Here is a 21,052-nt window from a genome sequence, read left to right as displayed (position 1 = left end):
ATATTCATACACATATACACATGTGTATGTATATATAAAATACTATACACATAAACACTTAAACACACAGAGACACACAAATGCTTTTTTTAAGCATAACGATATTTACATGGATATTTCTATAAAGCTAAAGTTTTAAAGAAGCATGATCTTTCTTTCTGAGCTTCCAAAAAGGTGCTTGAGTAATATACATTAAAATTAAGCAGCTTCCTAGCATGAAAGTTGCTTCTAGTCTGCATAATCAGTAACAGAACCCGCCCCCCCTTTAACATGATACAAAAATGAATCAGAGCTAGATCTTCATCCAACAAGATCATTTTCTTCAAAGATAATTTGGTGTGTGAAACACCTAAAACTGATAGACAGTAAAAGAAACACATACATGCGCGCGCACACAACCCCAAACAGAGTTCTGGAATCAAACGGTGTTTACCTTTTCCTCTATCCCCCTTCAATACTGTTGCCAAAAGATCCAGTGCTCTTCTCAGGAATTATATATTTGCTAATTGCCAGTCTGGTCAATTAAGATCAAAATGAAAAACAAAAAGCAGCACAATGTATGATTGTACTTATCTCCCATTAATTTGCCCTTTTTGTTTTAATGTTTTCCTTACTGTATCATTCATACACTATTGCAGCTTCTGACCAGATAGAAAAATACAGCTGTAGCTATCCTGCACCTGTCATGCAATAGATTATCCTACGGATTTACTTTTGAAGCATAAGCACCCCAAATGTTCTGATTTGAATTGTGTTAGGGTTCTGCTTATACTTCACTGCAATAAATGCAATTTGGAGTGTCAGTAAAAAGAGATATTCTTTTGACTCCAAGCTAAGCTGACCAGCTATTCTTTGAAGCTTCTTGTTCTAACCACGCAAGCTCACCCCAGTTTTCTTTTCCCAAACAATCATGATTACTATGTTACAAGCAAAACATCAACAAATTTTAAAACTTTGGTTCCAGGAAAACACTTGGTCAGAAGTGGGAATGCTTGTTCTGGCACACTGCAGGAATCAGAGTCAATCCCAACAAGGTCTTAGAGCTGTACATGAAGTCACAAATCCAATACAATCCACTAAGCAAGTGCATGATTCTAGTTTTATTTGAATAGCAGATTCAGCCTTTGTTTCTTCTTAATATCTTGGTAAGAGATGCAGTTTCTCACACTGTCTGATAGAAATTATCTGCTTGTAAGTTACTCTGTTTTTGCATGCTGTAGAATCCACTGTATCTTGAATCTGGATCAGCAATTCTAAGCATTCTCTGAGAACTGTCCACCTGAACCATGGTACCTTTCTTGCAGTCCACATACACTAATTGATTATTTAAGCAGGAAGGCTGTTTGGATGGAAACACAATACATAAAATCAGCATTTTGGGTACAGTATATTTTTATTCTCTACTAAACAGAGTCTTCTTAATTGCAAAGGTGAGAGAAAGTTCAGCCACTCACTCCTACAGTATCATTTAGACTCAAAAGCAAATAGCACAAACATATACTATGGCTTTGCACTGTTCAGGGCTTCGTGATAAAAGTTTGCAAATAAAATAACTGATAGTTATAATTATTATAATTAACCTTCAGTTATTAGAATGATCCCTTGCATAAAGAACATTCTTGGGCAAATGGCTACTGTACCCTTCTGGTCATAAGAAGAGTTCTCTCTGATAGAACCACAAGCCACCTACTCCTGTATGTTTGGTCACAGTGGCCAACATAATACATTTTACAAGCCCAGATTGGAGTGACAATCTCTTCCAACACTGCTTTCCAACAAGGAGTACTGAACATTTCTTCTCTTTGTTTTTTTGGGGGGACAATAAACAACTATATCAATGAATCTTTCTGTCTCCTTTAAAACCACCCAATAATTCTAACTGTTGGCGGTACAGTCTACAGTTTAACTATATGCTAGTTGAAAAAGAAAACACCTTCCTCTAATCAATCCCGAATCTCCAAAAGCCATGATCTCTGAAAGCAATCAAACTTCCAAAGAAACAATGCTTCCAGATAATGTATCCTTAGGGAACGCATAGGAAAGACACTTGCAGATCTCCATTTCCACAACTGTCTGCTCTTATTTAATTGCTGAACTGATTCAAGATAGCCAGTTACTTATTTATACAGTACAAATGCTATTTAATCCATTACCTTTGCTGGAGTTCTGTAGCAGGATACTGGTATCCATTGCTTTTTCTGATTGATAAACAAAAGTGCAATTATAAGAACTAGAGCTGTTAAGAGGGGTACGGTTACCCAGGCAAGAGAATCAAGAGATGCTTCTGCAGTTGGCTGTGATCCTCTAGTTTCTCTATATTCACCCTGAAGATGACCCATATCTGTAAAATGTAAAAACAAGCACATTACCAATTAAAAAATAAAGTAACTGAGTAGCTCATATCATACTTAATAACATGAGAAACATTTTTTTTCCAAATGATGTGTTCATAACTAAAAGTAATAGTATAAGAAATATTTAGATCCAAGTTAGATTTACAGGTCAAGTACAACTTCAGGTTTATCAAATCTATTGTGTTCACAAAACTATTTAACAATCACATTTGTTGTACTGTTGAATTTGTTTTCAGTATTAGAATAAACTGACATTGATTCAGTTTTTATCACATAAACATCTTCATTTTTGCAGCATAATGTAAGTGGAAAATGTAATTTCATTTAATTTATTAAATCTATATACTGCTCATCTCACTGTTACAGTGATTTTATTATTTTTTTGGTTAAACAAGTAGGAGTTGGAAACTGATGCTATTCATTCTTGAATAACCTGCCTGTTCCAGATTTTTCAGTCAATACACTGGAAAACTATATTAGGGTTCATATAATTACTGTTATGCTATTGACTTGTTATTTAATATTGTTTTATATGCATTATCTTTATTATGGTTGATATCCAGTACAAAAATAGGTTAAAACAATCCAATAAACAAAAATATAATAGTATTATAACAATTTGGTACATGGTAGGCTTCTGTTAGTTGGTCTGGAAATGACATAGCAAAAGGCTCAAAATTTACCAATAAAATCACGATTCAGGACATCTGTGTTAAGTAATCAAGCAGTTGTTCAATTGGGGGGGGGGATTAATTCAAATTAATTAATTAACCCCTCAAATTGCATTGCTAAAATTTAGGGTTAGAATACTGACTTAGGCCAATGTAGTTTTTCACTTTTAAAAAATAAGAAAAAATTCTTATTACAAATCTAGGTTTGGATGCCTGGAAAACCAAACCAAAACAGCCCATCAACTTTTAATGAAAAATCCCTGCCTCTATTTCTCCCTCCCTCTGCAATTACCGCATAAAGACCACGTCTCTATTGCTCCTGGAGGCTGCAAAAAGGAAGTTTAAATAATGTAAGGTTCTTGGCTACAGAAATGATTCTCTGTCCTATATTAGACTGAAATATAAACAATTGTTATGAACAGGTATCCTATTCTTCTTCTTTAAACAAGCCATTCTATTGGCAAAGATAAGTTCTGACTACAGGAGCCTTCCTGTAATGCTGAGAATGTGTTATATCCTCTCATCTCCAGCCACAGAGAACTATAGCTCAAGTCATTCAGACAAAACCAAGTTCCTATAATGAAATTTGGTGTTCTAAGAACCTTTTGAAATTCTAAAATTGCCAATATGGTTCTAAAAAAAAGACAGCTTGAAGCTTACCTAAGTTGTCTTTGCTTTATGCAGAGATAATTGATTTAAATGGTGTTTACCTTTATGGATATGAACAACATCATTTTCACTGAATGTAGGCCAGACTGGTGCTTCTAGTTCTTTATCACCTCTATGATTTGTCTTCTCAATTGGAATGTTGGTAGGTTCAGGTACATACATTTCTGCAAAACAATAAGGAACTTATAGGAACGCTAGCTAACCAAGATACCAACGCTGTTAACAAAGTTTGTGAATAAAAGCTATTTAAAATGGACTTTACATTTAATATATTAAAAACTTGCAAAACATTAATGAAGAATTTTTTTAAAGCTCCCCCGGAGGTCTAGGTGTAAATAGGCTGCACAAAATTATAAAGTAAAAGAGGTAGAAAGTATGTCTTATAATAGCATTATGAACACCCAGTTCTTATCACTGATTATTAAGAACAGATGGGTTTTTGAACTACCGTGTTAAAAAAAATCATTCTTTTTCTGAATCTATAAACAGAACAAAAATATTTGAAAACTATAAGTCTTGGAATACTGTTTATAAATATGTTCTTTTCCTGTTTCCCATGTAACTGCCAAAATACATAAACAGGCAAAAAGGTTGCAACTTGTGATCATGTGACCATAGGATGCTGCAACTGGTTGTAAATACAAGCCAGTTGCCATGTGCCAAAAATGTGATTACATGACTGCAGAGATGGTGTGGCAGCTGTAACTTTAAGGAGGCGTCATAAGTAGCTTTTTTTGAGTCCACTGTAACTTCGAGCAATTATTAAATAACCAGTCATAAGCCAAGGACTATTGTAGACATGTTTTTTTGAGATACAAAAAAAAAAAGTTTCTGAATACAAATCTTGACTTCAATACTGGATACCCAAAAATCAAACCAGAGCCTTTTATTTAATTCTTCATTTAATGAAAATATATTCTTTTACCTTTCCAAACTTTCCTTTTATCTTGGACAAATGATTATTTAATGTCTCTATGTTAAAAAGAAATACAACGATTCTGGCTGAATAAACTTACCTGGGCACATGGGACAGCAACTTCCCTCCACATTAATTGGTTCCACGCAAGGAAGAGAGGGGCAACTAACTGTGGAACAAAGCGTCTGACCCTGCAAGCAGTAGCAATGAGTGCAGCTATCAATGTCCCAACGTTCTTCATCCGCATAGGTTTTTCCATTAAAATGACATACTGCCTTCTTTGCTGCTGTGTCTTCTGTTGAAAGAACATGCCATAAAATACAATAATCGGAAGAGGGAAAGCTTGGGATTGTGTATCAGGTCTTAAACTTTTCATTTTCCTTTGTTTTTAACTTGCCCAGTTGTTCTTTCTGCAAATATCTGCTTAATCAAAATGAAATAGGCAACAGTAGTATATTTGCAGAAGAAAAAAAGGATCAAGCATTAAGAATAGCAATAGCACTTAGACTTATATACTACAGTGCTTTACTGCCCTCTCTAAGCTGTTTACAGAGTCAGCATATTGCTTCCAACAATCTGGGTCCTCATTTTACCAACCTTGGAAAGATGAAAGGCTGAGTCAACCTTGAGCTGGTGAAAATCAAACTGCTGGCAGTTGGCAGAATTAGCCTGCAATACTGCATTCTAATCAGAGTTAGAATGCACGACTCAGCAATGTAAGAATAATCTTCTATTAGGCTCAATTTTTAGAATTTCTGAAATGTTATATTCAATTATTATTCTTCCATTAAGAGAACACCTCTACCAATTATTATATTATAGTTCATACATTTCTGGGTTCATATCTAAGCAAAATCTTTGCAACTCTTGATAAAATGAATTCCTCGCTGAAGGGCTTTGAAAATAGAATTCAGGATTGATTCCCTTGGGAATTCACATGAATACATTAATAAGGAAAACACAGTGGCCATATGGAGGTATTGCAATAGGGGTGGGGGTTGGGATGGGTTGAAAAGGACTCATTCAACTAAAATTAATCATGCAAAATTAGAATGTTAACTACATTATAAGCAAACTTGTTTGAAATCTAAATCTTATCATTACTTTTCTACTTTAAGAAGTCATTTGGGATACCTAGATCATGCTTGACAAGAAGATATAAGATGTGAACTTTGTATTCTATCACAATAAACGGGAACAAAATTCCCTATGTCATAGCAACTGAGGGAAATACAAGCTGTTTTTCATTTTCAATTGCCTGAACTCTAAGCACTTTTTGTTATTTCAGTTTTGCTGGAGAAAGCCAAAAAGCTTTAGGCAGAAAGTTAGAAAGGATGAGCCCAGTTAAGTATGTCATTGTATGCATATGCATGTGTATGTTTACATATGTACATATGCAAATATACACAGCTCACATATACCACATATAGTCAGAGGAAAACCCGCTTACAGTATGGAAAAATATGCAACTACGGAAGAATTTATGTGTTAGCTAATAATTAAAATAAGAAATTAAAGAAATCTCAGCACCACCTGTAATAAAATATGCTAATCTAACTCATGGTGCGCATGTGCGAGTTTGTTAATGGCCGGTAGCCTCCTTGCTCCGATGGGATAGGTGAAAAGAAAGGCCGGAAACATCATGGTCTCTATCGGCGAGCCCCACAAGAAAGGGTCCGAACGGTAGAGTATGACCCGGGGGACCTGGCCAGACGATCAACTGGGGGGTCGCTTCCTTTGGCTGGTCTCCAGCCTGTGTGGTTGCTTTGGTGGTTTCTTCTCGTTTTGGTGGCAAAGATGGTGCCACTCCCGGCGGCTTTTAATAACGCCAGCGCCTTTGGTTTTACTTCTGGACTTGGGAAACTCAGGAGAAATTCGGGAGAACCTTTGAGACCGCACTAACACTATCTTGCCAACGAGGGGGTGACCGGTCCAGATGGCGCCAAATGGGATCAGGCAGCTGGCCTTGCTGCCGCTGCCACGGCCCTCCCAGGCCCTCCTCCCTTTTCCTCATTGTATTTTGGCTTGCAGCAGTCCTGGCGGCCTTTGTCTCTGTTCTCTGTGATTGGGAGAGCCCTTGGAGCCTTTGGAGTTGTATTGGCTCGTCGTCTGTCTCCACAGAGTGGGGTGGCTGTTTTGTGCGGTTCTGGACGGAGGTGGACAGCTGATTTCGCTTACCCTTCGGGTGCCTCCCCCACCCACTCCATTTGATCGGACTTTCTTCACGTTGTGGCCTCTCCTTCAACCGTTTTGTGGCTCTCCGCTTTATTACTTTTACCACCTGGCTCTCCCTGCTTATGGACCTTGGACTGCTTATGGAATTTGGACTCCTGGATTCCCAGATTTACGATCCTGTTCCCCTGTCACGACCACTACCGCTTACCACTACTCTAGAGACACCATCTCAACCAACCAGACCTCTGCCTCCCTTTACCACACTGTCTGGGAGAGAAGACGATCTATTTCCTCTGCATCCCCCTGCCATCGACTTGACCTTTGTGTCCCCGCCCCACGAACTGACGATCTTACTTGCACAACTTCAACACCAATTTAATATCTGCGCAACCCCCCTTCTTCTTTCTGTATGTGGAGTGTATGTGTATGCCTGTGAGTGAATGATCCCACCTTCTTTTAAATTAGTGTAATTATTTTTACTGTATTGCTGTACCCTTTTAAACTATAGTGGGATATGTATGCGGAGAATGCCTGGTTGGTGCGTATGAGGGGATTGAGAGTGCGGCCTGGAGCCCCCTCCACTGAGTGCAGAAGCAGAAGTGGATGGGGGCCTGGATCTGCCTCTCATCCCAGAGTGTCTGATTTGAATGGCCTGCCGAGTAGAGCAGGGGCCTTGAGAGATAGAGGGGGGTCTACGAGCATGGGGGCGGGGCGGAGCATTATGGTCACGACTGGGAGGGGCAGGTATGACGGGAGCTTCAGGGCTAGCCATTACCGGGGAAGGAGGGTTTGCTAGGTCACAGTGATCCCTCGTTCCGGCCCTGATAGCTCAACTCGGGAACCAGGTGACACGGGAAATCAGGGCCCTGGTCTCAGGCTGCTGCTACTAAATGCCAGGTCTGTGGTCCATAAAGCTCCCCTCGTCCGGGACTTACTATTAGACGAGGGGGCAGACCTGGCATGTATTACTGAAACCTGACTGGGCCATGAGGGAGGAGTCCCCCTCTCAGAAATGTGCCCAGAAGGGTTTCAGGTGCTCCACCAGCCATGACACCAGAGAAGGGGTGGAGGAGTCACAGTTATAATCTGGGAATCATTAGTTCCTCGCAGGATCCCTGCTCCAGAGAATGTCAGGTGTGAGTCCCTCCTTGTGAGGTTGGACCTAGGGGGTCAAGTGGGCTTGTTGCTGATGTACCTACCTCCCAGCTGCGTTACCACAGTCCTGCCTGCGCTCCTAGAGTCAGTAGCCAGACTGGCGGTTGAGTTCCCCAGATTTATAGTACTGGGGGATTTCAACCTGCTATCTCTCGACGAACGCTCTGATGGGGCCCTGGAGTTCATGGCTTCCATGGCAACCATGGACTTGACCCAGGCAATTCAGGGTCCGACTCATGTGGCGGGACACACGCTTGACCTTGTGTTTCTCTCGGAACAGTGGAGACGTTATCTGGAATTAAAGGGGATTGAGATCTCGCCCTTGTCATGGACAGATCACTTTCTGTTGAGGCTTGATTTCCGGAAGCTACTCCCCCATGTGGGAGGTGGAGCTGATTAAATGGTTCCGCCCCAGGCGCCTGATGGACCCATTGGGATTTCAGACGGAGCTTGGGGAGATACCTGACTCCCTTGCCCACAATTTGACTGAGTCCTTGGTCGCTGCCTGGAATACTGCAGCGGCTAGGGCATTGGATCGGATTGCACCTTTGCGGTCTCTCCACGGCATTGGAACCAGGCGGGTGCCTGGGTTTACCGAGGAACTCCGGGAGATGAAGCGCCAAAAGAGACGCCTAGAGCGACGTTGGAGGGCTAGTAACTCCGAATCCGACCGAACACTACTAAGAACCTTTATTAGGTCTTATTTAGTAGCGATACGGGCGGCAAAATGTGCCCATTTTTCCGCCCTTATTGCGTCCGCAGAATCTCACCCGGCCGCCCTGTTTAGGATAACTCGCTCCCTCCTGAAAGGGAGGGATGCGAGTGAACCCTTACAGGGAAGAGCTGAGGAATTTGTTCAGTTTCTGTCGGACAAAGTCACTCAGATTCGGACGGACCAGGACTCCACTCGGACAGTGCCAGCAGAGATGCCAAGGGAGAGCCTTGATCAAATTTTGTGGAGTGAGTTCCAGCTTGCCACTCCTGAGGAAGTGGACAAGGCCATTGGAGCGATGAGTGCCGCCACCTGTCTACTGGACCCCTGTCCCTCCTGGTTGGTTTCGACCGGCAGAGAGGTGACATGAGGCTGGATCCAGAGGATTGTAAACACCTCGCTTCGTAAGGGGTCTTTCCCGCAACCTTTGAAGGAAGCGGTGATGAGACCCCTCCTTAAGAAGCCTGCTCTAGACCCAGCTGTCCTTAAAAACTACCGTCCAGTCTCCAACCTCCCATTCTTAGGGAAGGTTGTTGAGAAGGTGGTGGCCTCCCAACTCCAGTGGACCTTGGATGAAGCGGATTATCTAGATCCCTTTCAGTCTGGTTTCAGGCCTGGTTACTGCACTGAAACCGCTTTGGTCGCACTGACTGATGATCTCTGGCGAGCCAGGGATAGAGGGCATCTATCTATGCTTCTTGACCTCTCAGCGGCCTTCGATACCATCGACCATGATATCCTTCTGCGGTGGCTGGAAGAGTTGGGAGTGAGAGGCACCGTTTTATGGTTGTTCTCTTCTTACCTCTCTGGCAGGTCGCAGTCGATGTTGGAGGACAGAGGTCGACCCCTAGGCCCCTGGAATACGGGGTGCCGCAGGGCTCGGTCCTGTTCCCCCTCCTATTTAACATCTACATGAAGCCGCTGGGTGAGATCATTCGCTGGTACGGGATTAAATACCACCAGTATGCAGACGATACCCAGCTGTATCTGTATCTGCCCCGTGCCAACTCAGTGAAGCGGTGGAAGTAATGTGCCAGTGCCTGGAAGCTGTCAGGGTCTGGATGGGAATGAACAAGCTTGCGCTCAACCCTGACAAGACTGAGTGGCTTTGGATGCTGCCGCCCCCCCCAAAAAGTCCAGATATTCCACCTTTAAACCTGAGGGGCGAAATCTTACACCCCTCAGAGAGGGCCCGCAACTTGGGTGTTCTCCTGGACCTGCAGCTGACATTAGAACATCATTTGTCAGCTGTAACCAGGGGAGCTTTTGCCCAGGTTCGCCTGGTGCACCAGTTGCGGCCCTACCTGGACCGGGAGGCACTCCAAATGATCACTCATGCCCTCGTCACCTCAAGGCTCAACTACTGTAATGCGCTCTACATGGGGCTGCCCCTGAAGAGTGTTCGGAGACTACAATTGGTCCAGAATGCAGCCGCGCGAGCGATACTGGGTGTACCTAGGTACACCCATGTTACACCTATCCTCCGCGAGCTGCACTGGCTCCCTATGGGTCTCCGAACACGCTTCAAGGTGCTGGTTATTACCTTTAAAGCCCTACATGGCCTAGGACCTGGATATCTCCGTGACTGGCTCCTGCAACATACCTCCCAGTGCCCAATAAGATTGCACAGGGCAGCCTTGTCCGAGTACCGTTGACTACGCAGTGTCGTCTGGCGGCTCCTCGGGGGAGGGCCTTCTCTGTAGCTGCCCTGGCCCTTTGGAACGGTCTACCCCCCGAGATCCGGACCCTCCCCACTCTCTCGGCCTTCCGTAAGTCTGTTAAGACCTGGCTGTTCTGGCAGGCCTGGGGCTGTTGATCTTGATGGAACTTCAGCCCCATTAAGATTGAGTGCATGTTGTGTCCCTCTTTTAATTCGTTTCTGTCTTGTATTTTAAACTTTTAAATTACCTTTAAACTGTTTTTATGTAAGCCGCCCGGAGTCCTTCGGGATTGGGCGGCATACAAATCTATTAAATTTGACAAATTGAAATTGAATCATCTAACTGCTGTGATTTTATATTTTTATTCTGAAATATATATTTCTTTATTAAATTTACATAAAAATGTAAGTAACAATATTTGTAGCATGTCATCAAAACACACATCTTGTTACTTGCTTTCACAGATATTCATAGTTCTTATGTATACAATCTGCAGAAAGCAGAAATAAGGATATTGAAGGAATGACTTCACATATAATGCAATAAATGCAAAACACTGGATATGGCCTGAACCAATATGACTTTAACTGAAATTAACCATGATTTTAGCTGTAGACTATAAAAACCAGTAGTATTATCCTGTCTTCTCATTTTTTATTAACAGTATCTAGTAAAAAAAACAATCACTCTAGAGAGGGCGGGGCTGACGTTGCGACAACACGACATACAATCTTGGAGAGCCAGGATTGCTGTCGATATCTCTTCTGCTGGACAGTCCTTTTGGACCTAAACCGTCCCGTAGAGACAGGGATAGAGAAGGGCACGCCCTGCTGATCTCAAAGTCCCTGATTGATGCAGGAGAAGCTCTTATTTCCGGCGAAAGAGAAGCAGCCATTGACGCTGCAGAAGGTTGGGACAGCCTCTGAACAGAAGGGAAGCAGGAGAGAGAGGGTGTTGAAATGGTGAGATAAATTTTACTATTAGAGAAGAGAACACCCAAAAAGACTTAGAGTAAAATTAAAATTGAAGACAGAAGAGAGCAAGCAGCAAATTAAACTTAGTGTGTTATCTTTTTTCAATTTTGCTTTTTTTAAAATGGATGGAACTTTTACAAATGCCTCTTACTTTTTAAATTGGACTGGTTTCTTTTTTCTCTCTTCCATTTTTCCTCTTTTTTTATATTTTTGGAATATGATTTTCTTTCTTTTCATTTTACAATGCTCAGCTGGATTGTTTACTTTTAAGCACTTTCCCCCCCTTAAGTTTGGAATTTAAAGAAAGGGGTAGAGATTTCTTTCCTTCCTTTATGGATAGATCAAGCCCAAATGTATGATAAATCTACTTCTCTAAGATTTATTCATTATTTAATTCTAACCATATCATAATATTATGCAACATTACCTATGATGTTTGCCTGTGGTAATACCTGGTCACAAGGAATAGCACTATAGTATAATTAAGGTAATTATACTATAGTTCTCAATATATGCATTAAATGTATGACAGATTAAAAAAAATACAATTAAGGCCTAAATTGACATAGCATCTTAACATTATATATAAGATTGGGAAAAATCATATCCTTCTCTCTTCTTTGCTGGGCTTACCTATACAGTAAGGACAACATTGCCCTTTCCTCAAAACAGGTTTTTCACAGGATACTGGTGGGCAAGATTCAGAGTAACAGCTGATTCCACCATCCAAGCAAATACAACTGGTACAAACATTTGGTTTCCATGACTCAGCGGTTAAGAAGATATCACCGTCATCATTTTTGCAGTAACTGGGCATGCTTTTATTGGTTGACAAGGAAGGCTGAACAGGCTCATCTAAAAAAAAATACACAAAGAGGATAGGAATGATAGGAACAGGCACAGATATACTTTTTATTTTACATATACATATTTAAATATATATGTAGATCAGTAGTGGATTCCGGAACCCGTTGCAACTGGTACAGTGCAATGGGGCCCAACGTCTACCACATGAATGCGTGCAGTGCATGCATGCATCCTTACCTTCTGCGACACCTCTGTGATTCTCCAGCTGCTCGGTGAGGTGTTGCGCAGGCACCGTACGCTCCGTGCGTTTTTACGGAAGCACCAAAGAGCTCAAATAATGGTAAAGCGGGTGGGCAGGCCCTCCGGAGCACCATACCAGAACGGTACCCAGTGCTCCCGGCAGGCACTGGTATGCCTGTACCGGGGCGTACTGCCTGCAACCCACCACTGATGTAGATGTACTGAAGAGGAATTGGAAATACTTCTCACTATAATATTGGAACACTTGGTTGTACAAGGTTTTTGAATACATAGAATGCTGTTAAGAAGTGGAGCTCTATTTTTAATTCCCTGCTGTGCTTACAATTCTGTAATTCCTGAATTGGCCTATTCTTCATGAAAGCACCGAAGCACTTTGAGCAATGTAACTTGGCAGCTAGCAACATCCTTCAGAATATAATTTTTCATGAAAGGTTTCTGCTGAATGGTCTTTTCTCCAGAACAAGTGGAGACCAAGTGATTCCTGGATGTTGACAAATCATATTTGGAAAAGGCAATCTAGTACCAAGAGAACTTATATATCTAGGAAAAATATTCTATTTATTTAGAAATATTCTAAATATTTTTATTTATTTATGCCTGCTTATCAGAAAATGATGCTTTAGATATTTTTCCTTGCGTGCAAAAGGAGCAGGAAAGGACAAAACTATACTTTCGGCTTGTTTTATCAATAGCTGTGAGCTTCATCTCACTTTTCCAAAAGAAAGAGAAGAAAAAAAGCAATTGCAGCCTCTATGATTTTGGCCCTGCCTACAACTTTTGTCTCACTTTCCTGTAGGCTCATACACCCCTGGGCAGGAGATAACAAGCAGCCATACCTGCTTAAACAACTCCCAGTTCACTTTTATGAACATATACACACCCCTACTTTGTAATAACACTGTTTTAAAAAATGGTGGGCAGACTCCTATGTATTACTAAACAGGAAAGAACAGTCTGTAACACTGAATAATAACAGCTTCTTTTAACTAGAATTGCTGAAGATTGACTGGTGAATTTAACAACAAACCATTGTCATGGCATAGAGGCTGATGAGCTGCTTTTGTATTTGTTTAAAGTCTGTTTGTAGAAGGAAAGTCTCAAGGCTATTGATGGGAGTTTTCATTCCTAATGGTTTTGTGTTCTCTAAGACTTTAAGAGTAAAGGACCACACCTGTACCGAGATAAAAGAGAACCGCTGCTACACAGGTGTGGGTAGTGATGGTGGTGGAAAGAGAAAGAAAAGGAAATGCTATTTCAGCTAACAGCAGAACCTCCTGAAGTAGAAGGCTGGTATAAACTAAGAACTGTGTTACTACTGCATTTATGACAAGGAAAAATGAACAGTTGTAAACACAAGGTAGAAAGGGAAACTTACCACCTTGGTAAGTACTGTCATCTGTCACTTATAAATATCTCCTTAAGCAAAGTAGAGTAAAGAAGTTGTACATATTAGACTTAACATATTAGAATTGTATATTTTATGTAATAATAATCCTACCTTGTTTAAATGCTCAAGGAAAAACATTCAGTCTTCTGATCCATGTTTGATACATGAAATATTTTATTAACTTCGATGAAACTACCTTTATAAAAACTGATTCTTCATTGCCATGCATATGTAAGAAAAGGAGCTAATGCTCTTAAGAACTGCTGGAAATGCACAATTTATTATTAGTCTTAGATTTTTATCCTGCCTTTTATATGATTTGGCCAACTCAAGGCAGTGAACATACTTGATGCTCTGCCTCTTATATTCTTCACAACAACCCTGTGACGTAGGTTGGGCTGAGAGAGTGACTGGCCCCCAAATCACCCAGCCGGCTCTTAGGCTTAAAGGAGCTCTAAAACTCACAGCTTCCTAGTTGTAGGCCAGCATCTTAACCACATTAAACTGCCTCTTAACTGCAAACTGATCTGACAGAAAAGAGAAAGGCGGACAGTGGATTCTTTCTGTGGAATGTATATGAAAGAGGCAGATGGAATATGTTTGCGTTTTAATCCAAAACGTGAAATATACATAATTAGGATTAATAGAACTTGTGTAATGAAACACAGGTTAAGAACTAGAAGGTTTGGGGGGATGATATTATATAACAGACATGTCTAAGTTCAGAAGAGTGGGGTTATATTTGGAAACTGAATTCTGTCTTTATGTTAGATACACTAGTGCCCAAGAATTTACACAGGAGTAATGAAGGATTTCATCATGTTGTTGCTGGACTGTGGATGTTCTAAAGCCTTTTTTCAAATACTATTGCTGATATTTATTTTTGAGATGTAATGACATAGGGCAAATTAAACTGTTTTAACAAATATGCTAAAATATATTATATGAAGCTAACCTGGACACTGGGGACAACATGAGTCCTGAGTACGTGTAGGATTTCGACAAAGTAGAGGGGGACAGACTTCAGTTTCACATAAGACTCTTGCATTATGACATGTACACTGGGTACAAGAATCAATGTTCCATGTGTCTCCTTCCATAAAATACTCTCCTCCTGGAACATAACAGATGGTTGGACCACTGATTTCTGGCTTCTGTGCAATGGATTCATCTGTGAAAAACAGAATCCCCCGCAAAGAACTTGAAAATTGACTTTTCATTAAAATATAGATTCAAATCATAGTAATAGTTTCTAAATCTATTGTAAATGACTACATTTATAAACTAACACATTTTAAAACATCTTGGTTTGTACCACTATAACAAACAAGTCATAGGTTTAATACAGTGCTATGATAATAAAGGCAGATTTTATTTTCAGGATTACCCACAGAACGCTGTAAGTGACAGCAAGGTATTTGGGGATGGAGTAAAGACCAGTTCAGAAATTTCAAATAGATATAATTTCATAAACTGATTACTAGTAACTATATTGTGATATTTCTGTGACCCATAGAAGGTATGGTACTTCTGTTCATGTGTTTGAGATACAAATCCAACAAATAAAAAAACATCTAGCAAACCAAAACTGGATTCTTGCCTGCTTATAAATGCAAAGAGGGCAATTAAAACTAGACCTATCATACAATTTCCACATATTTATGGATTTTTTCTCACTTATCTTAATACAAGGTCCCCAACCTTTCTGACTTAGCAACCCAATGGGAGAGCAGAGCAGATGGTTCCATGAAAGTATTAGTAGACCATGACCCAGTGATTGGGGACCCCTGGTTTGATATGTGGCTATAGGAACGTAATGGAAGTTACACATAATGGAAGTAATAAATATCTATATATATTATACAAAGATATGGATTATCCACAAAGTTCAGTTTTATTCCTGATTCACTGATTTCAAACTGATTCTGACCTGCAGTTCAAATCTGATTTAAAAAAATCTGATCTTTGCCCATTTCTTCCAGTTTGAATAACTAGATGGAATGGCTACAGGAATAACCGTACTTTACTTTTCTCTCTGTTTTTTGGCAATCAAAACAGCCTAAATATTTAAGAATATTTAGCCCTTCTTTGGACTTCCAAGATTGCATTCTCTTCATTCAATTTAAATTACTAACAATGTGTATGGAAACTAAAATATTTCTTTCTTTGAAAGCTAAAATTATTATGTTTAGGATGTATAGGATTAGTGCCAAGTGTTAGTTTATAAAGTCTATGCAATTACATGGAAGCAATGCAGGTTTCAACTGGTTTATCTAGCAAGTATCTCAGTCTTTTTTACTTATAAGATCTTCCCTGGCAAGACAAAAAAGGGCAATAGAGTTAAGAAGCAGGGTTTTTAAAAAATATAAAATGGGTACCTGGACATGATGGACAACATTGTCCTGGGTGTATTGTTGGATTGCCACAGTTGGGAACAGAACAAGTAATCAAAGCACACATCTCCCGTCCATTATGACAATAACAATCACGGCAGCCATCATGCCAACTTTCTTCATTCTCATGACGGTGCCCATCTATTGATAAGCAAGTCCCTACCTTAGCAGGTGGTATTATGGAAGCTGGTATCTCTGTACATGATAAAAGTAATGTCTTAAAATAATTGTTTTTAACAATTACAATTATTTATAGTTATTCTTTATATTAACACTATAGTCAAACTTTGAACACTATCATGGAGAACACAGATTTTTAGTGAGGACAGCATACAAATTTGAAAAATCAACTGAAATAAGACCTAGACAGACATGAAACCATGAAAAAAATAACAAAACACCTGAAACAAAAAGCAGAAAGTGCTTCTTTCCACAATTCATAGCAAGAAAAACTGAAAAAAATGGAAAGCAAAACAACAACAATAACAACAACAATGAAATAATCTTTCTAATGATGAAACACTTGAAAATAAGTTTTGAAAATAAACTCAAAATATATAATGAGAATTATTTTGTAAAAGACTGTCTATAGCACTAAGAAATTATTAACTTGCATATTACAGATATATTAAAACAGTCATGAATTTCTACAGAGAAGTGCCAGCATCCTTCTACTTCTAACTTAATATCTACTTGTCAAATATCAAAGCTTTAAGTAGCAGAGTATGCAATTGTTTCTTTCTCTTATTATGGGGAAGACTTGTAATCTTTCACAAACTTAAGGCATTTATATTTTTGAGAGTGTAGATCTATACAAACGTATATGGAAGTAGACAGCACTAACATTAAAAGGAAGTGTATTCTAGTGTAGTAAAATCATTGTTTATTTTTTAATTATTTAACATATACATTACAACATACAAATAAGTAAAATGCATTGTAAAACGAAGTGCTAGCCTTTATTTACAAGAATCCCCTTAGACCCATGGAATTATAAGCATTATTAAAAACTAACAATACTTGGTAGTTTTAGTTTAGTGCTTGTTTGAAAGTATGCCAGCTGTCTTGCCAAAGAAAGTTGAAGCTGTTGAGCCAGGGTTTTTTAATATATTGCTTTGTGACTGGCCACATACCTTCATGTAAGCCATTAGGAGAATGCTTATAAGATATTAAATATTCCAAATGCATCCACCAGTCTCCAATATTCAAAACTTCCAATATTTTCAATAATATTCCAATTAATTGAATAGATTGTTGAGCATAGATTAGAACTGGTTACAAATCACACTATTTTAATTGTGTTTAGAATGTAAAAAATATATCTGAAATAGTTGCACATACCAGCACATTTGCAGATATTACATCCTTGGTTATTTTTCTGAAAGCCCATTGGACAGATCTTCCCACATGAAAGCTCTGGGCATTTCTTACAACGACAGATTTCACATCCGTGTTTGTTCTTGCTAGATAATGAAGATTATTTATATTATTTTTCACAAATAATCATATTTTGTTCTGGAATTATTTGAAAATAAATGTAAGTTAGATAACCTGATTAAAACAAAAACCTAGGCCTTATTTTCAATTCATACTTCTGGAGGCAATATCTATCTAACATATATTTATCATCAAATTAAATAATAGTTCTTTGGACAGAATGCTGCAACACAAATAGAAATCTAAAAGTACAATTGCTCTATTATCAACCTGAACCTATTCAATTTAATCAGAAGCAACCTTAATATGTTTGAATGCTTAATTTTAATTATAATGAATTAATGCAGTGGTGAGCAAATGATGAACAGAAGGAGAGCATTTATTGCAGAAAGCTTGATATGTAGCTCTTCACTACAAGTAATGAATATTCCCATTTTCGAATTAAAGTATAATGAGAAGCTTTTTTTAAAAAAAAGCCTGCAGATTCCCCTATACCTATTCTTTACGTACAAATTACCATATATCTTTATACTGACCTTCCAATATGAATTACAGCTACTTATTAATCAACTATAACATTAAAATGCAATATAACACAACATCCCAATTAAAATGCAGACTTTAAATTAAGACGCTCAGACAAAAAAAGGCCTATAATTATAGACTATTAGAGGTTCAAACAAAATAAATCTCTCTCCCTCCAGGTTTCTTCTCTCCTAGGTCAGGTGATACTTTGAACATTTCTGAGTTCAATTGCCAACCTAAACTTCCCTATACATATTAGCTTTTTTACCAGGCTAAACAACAATGAAAAAACCATAGGAAGAAATTAATTGTTAGACTTTGGGTATAATCACACTGGGGAGTTCTCACTTTATATTAAAGGTGGCAGCAAATCATGAGAAACAAGAAGTTCTAGATTCAACCCCAGCACCTCACTTTTAACAATTGTGGCTTCTTAACACTGTTGAAAAAAGGTCATAAAACTGGTTCTGGTCATATGATGACCTGCTTTACAACTGTAATCACTTACAATCAAAATTGTGTTGTTAATTATAGTAGAAATGCAAGGACTACCTCTATTTATTACAGAATAGTATGGACTTCTTTTATTCTCTAATAATTTGATTATCCATCCTGACTATAAGAGTTAGAAGGGACCTCAAATGAGAAAGATTTAGAAATTCCTAGGAGATCTCTCTCTCTCTCTCTCTCACACACACACACACACACACGCACACACACACACACACACACACACACTCCTTTGTTGGCTGACTGATGGTTTAGTTGTATTGGTGTTTAGACTATTATTTTGAGGAGAAACTTCCTATCTTTACCAGTGTCTTCAGGAAAAAAGCGTTAGGGTTAGGATTAGAGTAAGAGTTAAGTTTCAAGCCAACTTTATTAAGTGAAAAGAGCAATCTGAAGGATCATTGAATGCTCTCTTAAGACTTCCTGGATGGTATGTTTACATTAAAAACACCATGATTAAAGAATTATTAATGTTTAATAGTTTTAATGTTAATGTTTTTAAACAATAAATACAATCTCCATAAGTTATAGATAAGTGATTTTCCGGAATAAGTGGTAACTTCTCTTGTTTTACTTGCCAATAGATAGTAATTGTTATTGCATACTTTCAGTTTTTATACTGAAACAGCTACAATTTCTCCTCTTCAGTGCTAGGCAATAATCACAATACAAAGTGGTCTCATTCTTCAAATCACTCAAACTGTTTGTAAGGGGTTAGGTTTTTTATAAATTTTTACTGGGAAACAGTAATTTAAAAAGGGATAAAGTCCAATATTGCCGCTCCACATCAGATATTTTATTTCTGAAATTTAAGTCAAAAGAAAATGTGATCATATATTTCCTGTTTTACCTACTTGTATGTTCCTATACTTACAAGCAAACATTGCTAGACATGGGTTTCCTTTTCTGACTGTTAAGGGTTGTGCTGTAAATTTCTGCCACTACTACTTCAAACTAGATGTGGAAAAAAAAATCACTAATGCTATACCAAAATTTATATTTCAGATGTGATTTATATATTTGTCCCTTGAACTTGGGTCAAGTACAATTCTGTTCAATAAGGAATAGGTTTTATTATATAGTCTTTGGGTTATAATGGTAATTGTAACCAGAACTGCCATTGTTAAGCAATGCGGTCATAAAGCACAATGTCATGTGACCATGTTGCTTAGCAACAGCATTTTACCATTGTTAAGGTACCACAGTTAAGTTTGAATCATCGTATGTTGTTAAGTGAGGACCTTGTGTGACTATGACTTCTGACTTCCTATTGAAGACTTCCCCATTGACCATGCCTGTGAGAAGTTGTTAGGGAATGTTGGAAATTGTGATTAAATGTCCATAGATTACATTGTCGTGAGCTGGGCATATCTGAGACCAAGTGTACTGAAGGAAATCTTCTGGTTTTTATCTGCATTACAAGGCATTGTTCAATTGTTATATTTATTTTAACTGTCTATTTAGGGGAGTTATAGGCTGCTCAAAGTCTGTTGTTTGCAAAGCTTATAAGCCTTGTGAATAAATAAATTCCTTATCTGGATTTCCGGAACTCAAAAGAGTTTGGGAAACATAGCAACAAATACAAACTATAAGCAATTTAAATAATATCCACCCTACATGCAATAGTAGACATTACTGTTATTACTAGTATACTAATAACTGATCTCAGGTACTATATAGAAACAATGTCCTACAATCTTGGTCAGGCTACAGTTCTCTATATTTTATTTTCTATAATAATTTCCTTCAGCTTTTATTTAAACTTTCAGCTGCAACTGTTGCTTTATCCACTAGATGGGGTACCAGTATAGAATCTGACTCTAAGAAAAAATATGTTCATGTTCAATCTTGCCTTGGTTGTCTGAACATTTTCTTAAAAGTAATAAGTCCTAACTTAAAAGTTATAAGGTCCTATAATTAATGGAACAGTAAGGAATGAGCCTTTACTTTTTCATGGAATACTAGTCTACAACTCTGATGTCACCCTTAACATTGCTTATATTTTTCATTTCTGGAGGAATCATTGTCATCTCTTTTATTCTTTATCTTGCCTAAATTTGGATAAATAAATAGGGCAGAACTATTGCCAAGACCCATCAGGTCCCCCCAGCAATTAGCCATTCTTCTTTATCTCCACAGGACCAACATGTTTGCCAAGAGCAACTATAACTGTATTGCTCAGCTTTAGAAATGTTAGGCCAAAAAGCTCAAATAGTTGAGGGTTCAATTGATAGAGCAGCATTAGAAAGTATAAAAAAGAACTACTGGTTATGAAAATATGAGAAACTATATTTCTGACACTGTGGCTTATGATTTCTATAGGAGAGATTGCTGTTGTGAGAGATATCACATCCCACAAGGACTGGGAAAATATATTTGAAAAATGGTACGCTTGATTTAACTTTAAAGCCAAATATTGTGAGGCTGACAAAAGAAAATCCAGAT

At 38.6% G+C, this 21,052-nt stretch overlaps 1 protein-coding gene across 2 annotated transcripts in view; it reads right to left on the bottom strand.

The window, feature by feature from the left end:
* Nucleotides 1-870: 870 nt before the first annotated feature.
* Nucleotides 871-21,052, bottom strand: part of CRIM1 (cysteine rich transmembrane BMP regulator 1) — a 137,246-nt gene continuing 117,064 nt past the window's right edge. For both annotated transcript variants that reach the window (XM_032215339.1, XM_032215341.1), the window contains 8 exons: nt 17,477-17,598; nt 16,121-16,330; nt 14,698-14,913; nt 11,921-12,142; nt 4,711-4,905; nt 3,736-3,858; nt 2,154-2,341; nt 871-1,339 (listed from right to left, as the gene is read on the bottom strand). In XM_032215339.1, coding sequence (XP_032071230.1) covers nt 1,163-1,339; nt 2,154-2,341; nt 3,736-3,858; nt 4,711-4,905; nt 11,921-12,142; nt 14,698-14,913; nt 16,121-16,330; nt 17,477-17,598 — 1,453 coding nt within the window. In that variant the 3' untranslated portion in view covers nt 871-1,162. The remainder of the gene's footprint in view (nt 1,340-2,153; nt 2,342-3,735; nt 3,859-4,710; nt 4,906-11,920; nt 12,143-14,697; nt 14,914-16,120; nt 16,331-17,476; nt 17,599-21,052) is intronic.

The sequence above is a fragment of the Thamnophis elegans genome, chromosome 4 (assembly GCF_009769535.1).
Source record: "Thamnophis elegans isolate rThaEle1 chromosome 4, rThaEle1.pri, whole genome shotgun sequence".
Lineage (NCBI taxonomy): Eukaryota > Metazoa > Chordata > Lepidosauria > Squamata > Colubridae > Thamnophis > Thamnophis elegans.
This window is presented reverse-complemented; position numbering and strand designations above follow the sequence as displayed.